Source organism: Blennius ocellaris, assembly GCF_963422515.1.
Source record: "Blennius ocellaris genome assembly, chromosome: 9".
NCBI classification, from domain to species: domain Eukaryota; kingdom Metazoa; phylum Chordata; class Actinopteri; order Blenniiformes; family Blenniidae; genus Blennius; species Blennius ocellaris.
In genome coordinates, this window is record NC_137658.1 from 16721105 (window position 1) to 16733657 (window position 12553).

The 12553-nt window shown below is 40.3% G+C and overlaps 1 protein-coding gene across 1 annotated transcript in view; it reads right to left on the reverse strand.

Annotated features, from left to right (window-relative positions):
- Positions 1-12553, reverse strand: part of pigg (phosphatidylinositol glycan anchor biosynthesis class G (EMM blood group)) — a gene marked incomplete at its 3' end in the record, with an annotated part of 79998 nt that overhangs the window by 61120 nt on the left and 6325 nt on the right. The window contains exons 3-4 of the mRNA XM_080502615.1: positions 8118-8327; positions 5975-6163 (exon numbers count right to left, since the gene is read on the reverse strand). Of these exons, the coding sequence (XP_080358741.1) occupies positions 5975-6163; positions 8118-8327 (399 nt within the window). The remainder of the gene's footprint in view (positions 1-5974; positions 6164-8117; positions 8328-12553) is intronic.

Sequence of the window (12553 nt, forward strand, 5' to 3'; positions counted from 1 at the left end):
ACGTGTTTATTTTGCAGATGGCGGCATAGAAAAGTATTGATCATTTATCTGTTCTCACAAAGCCAGATGAAAACACGCGGTGAGCGCGGGAGAGAAAACGCCGCGGGTGTGAGCTGAGCTGCACGGCTGTGCATCGGGTGACCCATTATACCCGCTGCTCGGCACAGAGGGAGGAGGAAGACTATCCTCTGCCCGACATTGCACCTCTTGGATGCTTGTTATAAACGACAATACACATTGGGGACCTGTGGAGAGAGAAAAAAACAAAAAAAAACAAACCCTCAAGAGCGGCACTAAACGCCAGCGAGCCCCACGCTGAGCGAGTCTCTAGTCTGTTTGGGATAAGTCCACGTTTACTCCGGTTCCTGAAGATGAAAGTGCCGAGCGTTGCTCTTCTGGGAGGTTTTTCTTTTTTATCCACACTTCATAACAACCCCCTCATGTTATATATATTTTTTTCTTTCTTTTTAAAACCAACACACCAGCTCTGAATCGGATTTTAGCTCATGCTCCCCATAAAAAAAAAAAATAAAAAATAACAACCACAATGGTTTCCTTTTAAATGTGAAATCATGCTATTTTATCTGGTAAATCACAGATTACCGAAGAATCCGGGGGATTAAACTGTTGGAAAAGGGGTGACGGGTGCAACTCAATAATTCAACTTATAAAAACATACTTATAACAACAGCAGTCTCCATTATAGGACCAACTATCAAATTAAATGTTTCTTCAGAAGCATCGAAATGACATAATGTTGATGTCAGTGAATTCTTGGTTGTTCATCGTCATTGGTTGATATATTTTTTTGTCTTTGTTGTTTTGTTGTTTTTGTGTTGTTTGCTGTGGTTGTTTGTTGGTGGTTTGTGTTTTATTCTTATTTGGTGGCCATTATTCTTTCCATTTACTGTTGTCATTGTTGCCGTTGTCACTTTCTTTTGTTGTTGTTATTACCACTTCCTGTTTTTATAATTTTATGTTGTTATATATAACATATAGTTTAGTTTGAGGAAGTTGAGGAAGAACCAGGATTTGATTTCATGTAGATATTGGTTCATAGAGAGAACCAATAAAAACCTAATTACCCAAGGAGCAGTTATGGGAAAATGCAAAACAACAACACAGACATCAATGCCGATGCAACATTAAAATATTATTTATTTATCTACTTGTACGCCCACACTGTCATCAGACTTTATAAATGGCTTCACTTTCATCACGTTTATATGCTGCAGAGCAGTCATGAGCTTCTAAATATGGGATTAATTACGGCGTGTCTACCTTACTGTGATAATGTCCATATATATGTATATATATATATGGCAGTGTGATTGATACCGTCTCCTCTTAATCTTTATTTGACCTTTTTTCACTTTCCTCAATGGTCAATCAGTGGACCTATAAGAAATATCTTTGATTTAAAAAAAAAAAAAAATGAATGAGTCATGTTCCAACCTGAAGTACAGAAAGCTAAGTGGTGGTGATGTAGGTGGTTAAGGAAAAAAGTTTCAGAGGGTAAAAATGTGGACTAATATGAACAAGTATGAGCCTATTGTTGGCACACACACTTCTATAATGTTTAGAGAAAGACTCTTGCAATTTAAAGTGGCTGGAGAGTAATTGCTTCTCGGAGATCATAAACCCTTTTAGTATAAATGTGCCTCGGTAGAGCAGGCAGAGAGATGATGGCTCTTTACGGCTTTTATTTCAAGAAAAAAACTGTATTTATTTCCCGATACGTTGATGTGTCCGAGCAATGAGCCAAAGTGGGGCGTCGCTCTGCTCTCCGTGTCTATTCAACAGCTTCTTTCAATGAAACCGTCACAACCCAGACAGCGGAGTGTTAGCGAAACATGATGACATGGCAATAAATAAATAACTCAATCATATATTTGATGTCTTTCTGCTTGGAATTCATGCGACCACCAGCCAAATCACAACCTCAGACTCTACATAAGGGTCAGATGTCCAGGGGAGCAGGGTGTGTATTTATGTCACTGTATTATTTATTTATCTATTTATTTATTTCATGATGCACTTTTCAATCCTCTATGACAACTGCACTCATTTTTTTGTGGGTTTCTGCTTTTTCAGCTTTATTGTTTCCGACATTATTCCATTATATTTTCTTTTAAATGCTGTCTTGAGAACAATGTAAACGTGCTTCCATAAATGAAGCAGCACATCATAAAAGTGATTATTGTGTTTTTTCTTTAAAAGAAAAAAACAGAAAACAATAATGGAGAGAAAAACAATAATAAACTAATTTATTATTATTCTTAGTGTAATTATTATCCACATTTAAGGTGACGAATATGCAGAAACACAAACTGCAAGGTGAATATAGGAACAAGGATAATTAATTTAGACTGAACCCTTTTCCACTGATCTGATTGACAATAATAGAACCTGATTCGAACGAGAATAGGAAAGAATTGGAGAAACAGCCACCACTTTCTAATTGTCTCACTTTAAAGTAGTGTTGAAGAAGTTTACTGGAATTAAAACTTGATTACAGTTACTGATTGGTTTGTTTTTTAAACTAATTTACTTATTGAAAATCAAAAGTAACTTGTAAAATTAACTCATCACTATTTGTATCCTGCCCTCAGTCAGCTCAAGCACCCGGTGGTCCTGAGCAGGATAAAGCAGTAGAGGAGAGGGAGGGATGGATGTTATGTAATATAGCACGAAGTTTAACAGCGTGATGTTCAACCCAATATTGCTATGAGGCATGAAAGCCTCACTTTAAACTTAAAGGGCTGAGATGAAGGAGCGCAGGTAAAACGCTCCCGAATCTGAATTATGTAACATCATAAAAACAACTGAGACAGATTACCAACATGAAGACAGTAGGAAATAAATCTTTGAAAGGCTATGCTACTGTTGGAACAGGCTAATGCTGACGTCACTCACAGTGGGACCGCTTCTGTTTCGCCGTCTTTAGTCCCGAGTTTGTTCCACAAACTGGAGTTTAATGAAACTTTGACTCCAGGTGCAGAGAAAAAAAGTCAAAGGTAACGAGCTTCCAGCAACTTCATTCATTGTAACTGCGGTACTTGTGTCATGATAGTAATCAGCCGCTGTGACGGCACAGCCAAAAGTTATTCCCAACGCTGCTCTCAGGTCCCAGACTACCCGCTGAGTGCGGAGGTCAGACCTTCAGATATTTCACACTTCAAACAACCAGCCGAAAGGCTCTGAACTCTCAAGGTGAGCGGATTAATGCCTTGTGCTCTGAGGTGTCACAGAGTGAGAGATCCTGTTTTCTGATCACGTTTTCGTAGAGAATTGGGTAAGTCTGCTCTCCCCCGTCCTCGACGCCACACTTCTGTCCTCCGCCGCAGGTGGAGCCCACCACCCACCCCCCCACCCCCCACTTCTAGCACCTCGACGTGCAGCAGCAAGCAACACCCAGCTCATGTGTGCCGTCAGGCGCCCCGATGTGACGATGTTACACCCTCCACGACATGTTAAGAGCATGTGCCGATCACAGAACGCGCACTCGTTTTTTATTTTTTTTGTTTAAACTTCTGAGGTATCCTGCAGGACCCCCCACTGGGCTGCTTCTATATTTAGGTCACACGACTCGCTGAAGAAAAGAACAGAAGCACAGCTTCACATAACGCGACTTTCAAACATTTTCTGGATCCAGCGAGACTTTTAACAAGTCTGCGGTGTGTGGTAAACGTTTGCCAGCGCATATCGAAAAGTTTGGCTCCCGTTCTCTGGGCCGTGTTGCATTTCCAAAAGGGATGAGGGGTCGTAATAGATTAAAAAAAAAAAAAAAATAGAGTTGATTGTTGTCTTGTGTAGACATGACCTGACAATCTAAACACAGGCTGCATGGCTGAGTGACTGCGCCCATTAGCAATATGCATGCACAGCTGTCAGACCACACGGGTGGGGGGGGGGGGGGGGGGGGGGGGGGGGGGGGGGGGGTGGCGAAAAATAAAACAAAAGCAGAGGACCTGCACTCTGATCAAAGACAAAATTAAAGATAAGCGAGGAGCTTACCAGTTTATTAAATCTCTGCGGTTGCCACAACCGATAACATAGCCGATGCTGCAAACAGTGCAAATTATCTGCGTAATTAAATGACTGGCCAATAACTGATCACGCTAAAATGCCACTGATAGCATCGTTATAATTTATTAACTAATGCTCATTACTGCATATTTGCATAGTACTCTGTAGTGACATTGGCTTCTGTTGTAGAGGCTCTCAAAATGCGTCAAATTTTACGGCAGCAGATAGAAACAGATGTTGACACACACTTAAATTCAGCTCACAAGGCCATCCAATTAACTCAAAGCTAAAAATAGTAGCCAAGTCTCCGTCCTCAAACATGATCCTTTTGTGCACTTACAGCATGTAATTACTAATATCTACTCGTCCTCTCTGATTTTGTTCCACCACTCTGTCAACGTTTTTTTTTTTTTGTCATAACTACCATTTTTGAAATGCTCACATAAAGTGATTATGGTTTCATTATTTTAAAAAGGGTAAAAAGAAAAAAAAAAGGAAAAAGTGTACACTTTGGCCTTAAACTTAACTGTGACAGAAAGTAACAAATTAAAATTAATTACATCTGCAGAGGGAAACCAGTCCAATTAACTTAAATCAGAATTCAGGAGCCAAGTCGTCATCCTCAAATATCTCCTTATACAGCCGTTCTTGACGTCTTACCTTTTCATTTAAATCTCTGAGTGTATTTACAATCTGTAATTGCATTTCTCGATAATACTTTCCACTGCCAGACTCTCAGGTTGGAGCAGAATTTAATTATGCGGTTATACATTATTCCCTTTGATTTTTGTTCCCGAACAGAAAAACTATTCAGTTCTTGAAATGCAGAATGATGCTGCACAATATCACGTGAACACGCGATATGAGATAATCCTGTTGCGTGTTACGATATTGTGATCGTTTCCAAATAACAGTGCCCTTTCTCTTGCCTCTGATTTGTAACAGTTGTAAATGAGCCATGCAGGGTTTTGTTGTTGTCTGCTATAAGACTCCATTTGATTGGCTAAATATGTTGAATGAACAATTCAGTCTTTTATGATGCATATATATTACACGTTATTTCGAAAAAGATAAAATCACGATCAAGTATTTATTGAGACTGCTTGTTTCATGTTACCAGTGTTACTGAAGTCACTCAAAAAAATAACACGTAAAAGAAATCCTCGACTCGAGGTCTTTAACATGTAAATAATTAAGTCATGACTGAAAATTACAACCCAAAGCAGGTTAGTGTTGTACTGTCACAGCAAGATTGTAGATATCTTTGCAGCAAACACGCACACACACACACACAAATATAATATATCACAGTCACCTTGATTGAAATGCATATTAACCTATAAGCCCTTGAAACTATGATTAACGTAAAAAATGTCAATAATGTAATAAAATGGTAAGAGATTGAGAGAGATAGAGATAGAGATAGAGATAGAGATAGAGATAGAGATAGAGAGAGAGAGAGAGAGAGAGAGAGAGAGAGTTGCAGGGTACAGACACACAATGATTGAGTAGGATCCCTATTTCCTTCCCTATCCATATTTTTGATAACCAAACTGTACAAAACCTGCAGAAAAATACAATTATTTCCAAGAAATGCAGCTCTATTCATTATTATTACATTATTGGCTGCAGTACTTACATTTAGAAAGCATTATTTTAATGCTATTTCAATCAATTAATAAATGATGACAGTATTTGCAAATTGTTATGCATTATTATGATAATGGATCAAATATTATATCAAACTATTGGAAACGTATTCAATTATTGGCTTTGTTGCATTGAAACACAACATTATTATATTCTTAGCAACGATAACACTATTGGCTGTGAGCATTCTTAAAACAACAAGAGTCTGACAGAAGCGAAAAACACTGAGGCCAAAAAAACACAGTGAAACACATCTTTAAGGTTTCGACTTAAAAAGAGATGAGAAGTAGAATACCTTGGAGACGAGTGCGCTGTGGGTCTTCTTCAGGATGTCGTCCATCTCCAGCAGCTTGGGCTGGATGAGTGAACTGTGGGGACCGCTGATGTGTCCGATGTGGTCCAGACCCAGGTAGTGGAGGATCAAGATGTCCCAGTCGTCCCTCTTCAGGGTGCTGTCCAAGTGACGGGTCACATTGTTGTCAACCTGCGAGGAGGCAATGGACACATTTCACATTATATTACAGAAGTGAAACTGAGCTGATAGGAAGCCTCACACACGCCTGAATTAAAATATATATCCCGTTTTTTGTGATTATATTCTTTCTCTTTTGTACATAAAATGTGTAGGATTATATAGAACCAGTCTGAACACAACTTGAAGATTGTGAATAACGTGATGCATGTTATTTTAATGAAGACCATTAAAATTTTTGTCTTGATATGCAGTATTATAAAAACATTGTAAGAATTGAATTGTGTCAGGGGTGTTGCAACCAATAATATAATAATGTAATATAATAATAGTTCTGGTCATTTTGAATGAAATCTAGCCAGTAAACAATTTTATTTACAATCATTATTGAATTAGTACTCAATAAATTAAAACAACTATCCTATCCACTCTACGTTTGATAAGCAAACTGCACAGAACTTGCTGAGCAAAGCTTACATCTCCAAGAAATCCAAACTTATTTATGAATTCTTACATTATTTGCAGCAGTTATTATATACTTTTAAATACTACTGCTTCATGTAATGACATATATTTTTGTCAAAATGTTATTTCAGTAATGTCTTGAGTATCCTATTGGGGGTGTCAAACATAAGGCTTGTGGGTCAAACGTGCTGCTGACACGAAAGCGAGCACACAAGCATTAGCCTCAAAGCCAAGCTTTCACGGTGAGTTTATAAAAACCTGGATAATGCAACAGTATTTTTGGGGGGGGACATTTCATTGTATTTTACATCAAACAAATGTATTAGAATTGGCTTTGTGATGAGATTGCAGTCATTTTTGGTCGCAATTTTTTGTTTTGTTTGTGAAAATACAGACGTTTTCATCACCGCAACAAGGGGAAACTTAAACAACTCGTGTTTAGAGGGCATTATGCCACTATTGTTGTCCTGTCAAACTGCCGGTGAGCTGCTTCTGCCTCCCTCTCGCTCTCTGACTGTCTGAAAGGCCTGATGTAAGAAGCATGCCTGTCAGGTGTGGTGGAACTCGATGGCTGAGGTCACCTCGCAACAGAAACGTGTCCCTCTCCTGATCGTGACGGGAGGCCGTGGCGTGCAAACTCTTCACAAACTTGGATTAACAGCTGGTAGCTACCTTGCAACACTGCTGTGTTTGTCTCCCGACAATTGTTTGGCGCATTCAAGAATGCCTGGAAGATTCAAATGTCAACATCTTGCTAAAAATGTGTAAATCTGAGTGAATTTCTTTAAATGTGGTGTAATTTCTAAAATCAACACAAAAAAAAATATATATTTCACAAGTTGAAATAGGGTAAACGTAGATTGCAGGTAAAGCGCTCGGCACCGTGGATGTAGGAACGCGAACAGATTGCGCGCGGTCCCACAGGACATGTGCAGCTGAGGCATATGGAGCTAATTGATGAGCAGTTCTGGTGTGATCTCCGCTCTGCGTCTCCCCTGCCTTCACTGCGCGTCGCTTGGCCTCTCCACAACACAACGGCTGGACGGCTTCCAGCAGTGACAAGTTGCACAGTGGAGGAAAGGTACAGGAAAACAATGCTCGAAGAATAATCACAACACGTGCAGCCTTTCGCGACTTGAGGGCTTTTTGGTGTCACTTCGATCGCTGTATGATGAAGGTAAAGTACATAAGAATTCAGGGAAAACACAAACATTTTTCTCTACCAGAAGCAAATATTGTCAACGTGACAGCTGAGATGTGAGTGAGTCACTAATGCTGCAAGCTGTATGCCCGAGCACTTTCAGTTTAAACATCCACCTCGTGACTAACACAAAACAGGCGTTGGCAAACTTCTTTCATCCTTTCTTCGTGTGTCGTTTTGACGAGTCCACCATCAGGTGCTTCAATCCTTTATTCATATCAGCGGCAAAAAAAAAAAAAAACCACCACGCGTGTTGTGGCGTGTGCAGCTGAGCCGTCGTGCTGCTGGGCCGCTGCGTACCTCGGTGTAGTCCGACACGAAGAAGGAAGTGGTGCCGTCGTGCTCCATGAAGAGTTTGGGGAAGAGGCGCACCCAGGTGTCGTCTCCGTAGAAGACGATCCTCTTCCCCGCTGTTTTGGCCTGCCAAATGAGGTTGTCTTCCAGCAGAGCGGGAGAATTCAGGTTCATTACCACATCAATGAAGCCTGGGATGCTGCCAGTGGTGAGGGCCTGGGGAAGGATATGTTTTTGTCAGTGTCCTTTGAACAATAATTGTCTTTTAATGGTGTTACACAACCACAGTTGCATCATAACATTGGAGTTAAGTAATAAAGTACATCACATCACAGTGTCTCGTAAAGGAAAACAGTTTTTTTTAATCATTAATTAATTATATCAAGTTGATCAATGCCCCCTTTTTTTTATGGGATTCCTGCACTAATCAAGCAAACTCATTCCCACGTCCCCAAAAGCAATCTTGTGTTCACTAACGGAAACTGAACGCTGAATCAGGTAGATAGACGGCTGATATTTCTACGGATTTCATCATTGGGATGAAAAATAAAAACCACACAGGCCTCCATTTGACTGACAAGGAAAACACAGGCTGTTTTGGAAGTCAGGAAGGAGCTGGGGCATCGTGGAGCAGAGGGAGAACAAGAGCTTTGTCTTTATGCACTAAAGGAGAGGTGAGACTGAAGGTTCTGGCAGGAGACGCTGATATTTGAACCTCGGATGATGGTGAGAAATCCCAGCTGTAATCAAGACGGTGACCAGCCTGAGCTATGCGAGAGTCCCCGGAGTCAGCGATCACTCTGGAGGAGGGCTGGGAGGAAAATTCATATCATCACATTCAAAATGGCTCTTAAGGGTTTGTGTTTTTTTTCCAGGATGATGTGTCTCTTTATATGTAATCATGTTGAACTTCTGACATCTGAGTTTCCGCTCATCTCAAAGACCCATTTATAATGTGGCATTTGTTGTTTTAATAATCTGATCTGAAATCTGCTAAATGTTTCAATTATGGCATAACATTAAAAACAACAAGCAATAGCTCAACTCAAACGTCCCTTCAAGAGGTAAATGTGTCTTAAATCTTAAAACACGAATGAAGGAACAGATTCATCATGATACGTTTAAGTTATATAAAGTTCATCAAGTAATTTCTTTTCATTATAGTAGAGAAAATGTTATGTTAGAGTTCATTCATTTAATGCAACAGCAGTATGCTTTCTTTTAGGCTCATTCTTCTATAGTTTGATTCATCATGAAAAATATACAATAACAATAAGTGGAACGAAAATATTCTGTGAGATTTGGGGATTTTATTGTAACGAGTAAACCATGAGCTGATCTGCTGTCAGATCAAAACCAATCTCGTTTGATTGTGATGTTATACCAGCTTAATCCTACTGAGGGCTAAATAATCATTTATAAGTGAATTGTTATGTGATCACTATTATGTGTATGAAACCAGTTTTAGAGACAAACGTAGAGATATTGGTGTTGTCCAATGTGTTAGGTATTTATTATTATAATTTGTTATCATTCTTTTTACATTATGCTTCAAAATTGAGTTATCTTAGGAATCCTACCTTTAACTACCCTTTTCTGATTAGATTTGTTTAACAGACTCATTATCTAAGCTGTTAAACTCATTTCAGTTCACAAAGCTCATTTTCTCAATTGAGCTGGACTAATACGATAAGACAATACTTTCTCTTTGTTTCAGTTAAAATGGGCACATAGATTCTCAGTAAGGTCCACATTTAGTGATCTAAATCACTTTTTTTACAGAACCGAAACAACCTGACTTTCTTTTAAGAAGAATAAGTGCAATTTAACCATCATTTTTTAATTATACTTTTGATTTATTTACCAAAACCTCCAAAACTAGCATTACGTTTAACACAACTAATATATATTGTAACACTGAAGCTATCAAAAATGCTTTTATTGAGTAACGTGGAATGATGAGGATGATGCTTGGAGGCTGATTCTTTTGGCCCATGTGACCCTACGATTGACACCTTTGCCTTCAAACATCACAGCACTGTGGAAGTGACCTAAGATATGGTTTTGGTGGCACAACAATATTGCGATCACTTGCTGTCCTTTCAAAACAGCCACGCACCTGACCGCAACACGTTTACTGGTAACGTGCTGATGGACAGGCGGACAGGTTCAAGTACTACTCATCCCCGGCTCTCCACTGGGCAATCATTTTGTAACAATCTAGTTTTTAAGTACCTGCTTTGCAGAACACAACAGATCGCGCGCACCCTCCAAAACACAGATCGTGACACACAAAACTTCCCCTTTCAGTTTTCCATCGCACTCAGGTCAGCTGCGTTTTGACTGCGCCTCGACAGACAACAAAAACTTACCTCTTACGCTTTGAAAGTCTGGCCTATTTAACGATGACAGACTCTGCAGCGAGCTAACCTCAGAAGCCTTTCAGACGGCCAATTGATTCAGAAGGGTAATAATAAAGAAGCGACTACTGGAAATCGAAGTTGAAAATTGAAAACCCATCTTGTGATCTTTGTTTTACAGCTCAATTATTTACCACTTCCTTCCACCGCGATTGTTTTGCTCCTGCCGGTGCAGATGCTTGTTACGGGGCGAGATGGATGACTCTGCTTCAAAAGCTTGCTCTCCTTTCTGAAGAGCTCGCGGAGATCCCCCGGTCTATTAATAGAGACACTCTGAATAATGAAACTACTGGTCCGGACAGAAACGCCGGCCTTTGGCAGAATAGTGAAACACTTTGCTGCTATAAGCACAGGGGCATGTATAGATTATTTGACTGTGGAGAAGAGGAGGCCGGTTCACAGATTAAACGGGGCCGGAGCTCTTAATTGCTCCGGCTGCCAGAAAGCCAGCGAGGAGCTGCCTAAATGCATGAGTGACTCATCAACATACTAATTACTGGCCCACAGTATGTGGCCAGGCCCGCGATGTGCCACCGCTTAAATGTCAAATACAACATCAGTAGGGGATGCAGACGCTCTGTGGCATGGTGAGGAAAACTTGTGCCAGAATTCAAACGTGAAGAGGATTGTGATTTCCACTCCTCAAAGTCTGGGGGGGAAAAAAAAAAAAAGATGTTTCTGCTTTCTCTTCAATCCTCAACTTTCTGCTTAGAAAAGGACTTTTTTTTTTTTTCTTTTTCAAAACATAAACTCTGAGACATCTCAGGCTCCTGAAGCTTTATTACCACACAGCACCTACAGCGATGAAAAATAAAGGATCTGTGATGCACTTCACATTCCGGGGTACTCGGGCAGATACCAGCCTGTTAAAGACCCACAGTGCACTGCGGCTATTAACTGAATTCACTGTCCAAATCCTGCATTTCGGTAATGTGGGCTGACTGCTGTGCCGGGTACGGAGTGGGACCGTCATGGGAGTACAGGAGGAGACTTCTCTTCGGCTTTCACAAATGACAAACTCAATTTTAACAGTCAGATTCAATGGAGTGATCCCAAGGTAGTTCTCCTGTTCCCCTCATAAAAATAACACAAAGAAGACTAAAAAAAGCCAACTCTCGATCCTAAATAAGACTTTTAAATCGTCCCGGAAGTTAAAGCTGCAGGAAGACGACTTCATGACTCGATACGGTGAAGGTAAGAGCTGGCTCGAACCCGTGTAGGAATTAATGGCTGTGCCACTGTGAGATTACGATTTAGGTTAGTTGGCTGTGTCATAGCAGTTAATTGGGTGCAATGCAGTGATAGTGGGGAGCAGAACGCAGCTGGCCTATAGTGCCCCCCACTGGTATCCAATAAAAGGGGCCACATTTGTTACTGAATATGAACTCCCAATGATGAGCGTGTCATTACAACTAAATAAATGTGGAGTGGGGATTCACCTGCTTTGGCCGAGTGAAAGAATAAATGTGAAGGTTCTCAAATGCATAAAGGGTGTAAAACTTAAAAGGTTTGATTTGTAACTTCAAATTCTGTTTTCCTAACTCAACTTCAATAATTTCTAATAAAAAAAAGTGAGTGAGAGGCGAGTGTATCTGGTTGAATAGTAGAAACACCCTATCAGATGCTTCACAATCAAATAAAAAGCCCCTTCTGATCTTGTTACTTTTGCTAACTTATTGACAGATTTTGCTGTTTTATATTTCTTAAGCACACAGTGATGGGACTAATGGGTTGTATAGTAACGCATGATTGCAAAATGTAATGTTGTTACAGGAACTCATTACCAGTTCAAACATATTTTAGTTCAGGGGCCACGTTTAGCCCAATTTCACCTCGAGTGGGCCGGATCTGGAAAAAAAAAAAAAAAAGCTGGCTACCTCGTTGCCACTAAACTAGCGTTAACCCGGAAGCCATGCTGGCGAGTTTGTAACTGAACTTCTGACTCACTTCCAAGGTCGAGGGGAACCAGCGGCCGAAGCGGCGTGCTGCCTCAAAGCCACCGTGACCACCACACGCTTTGTT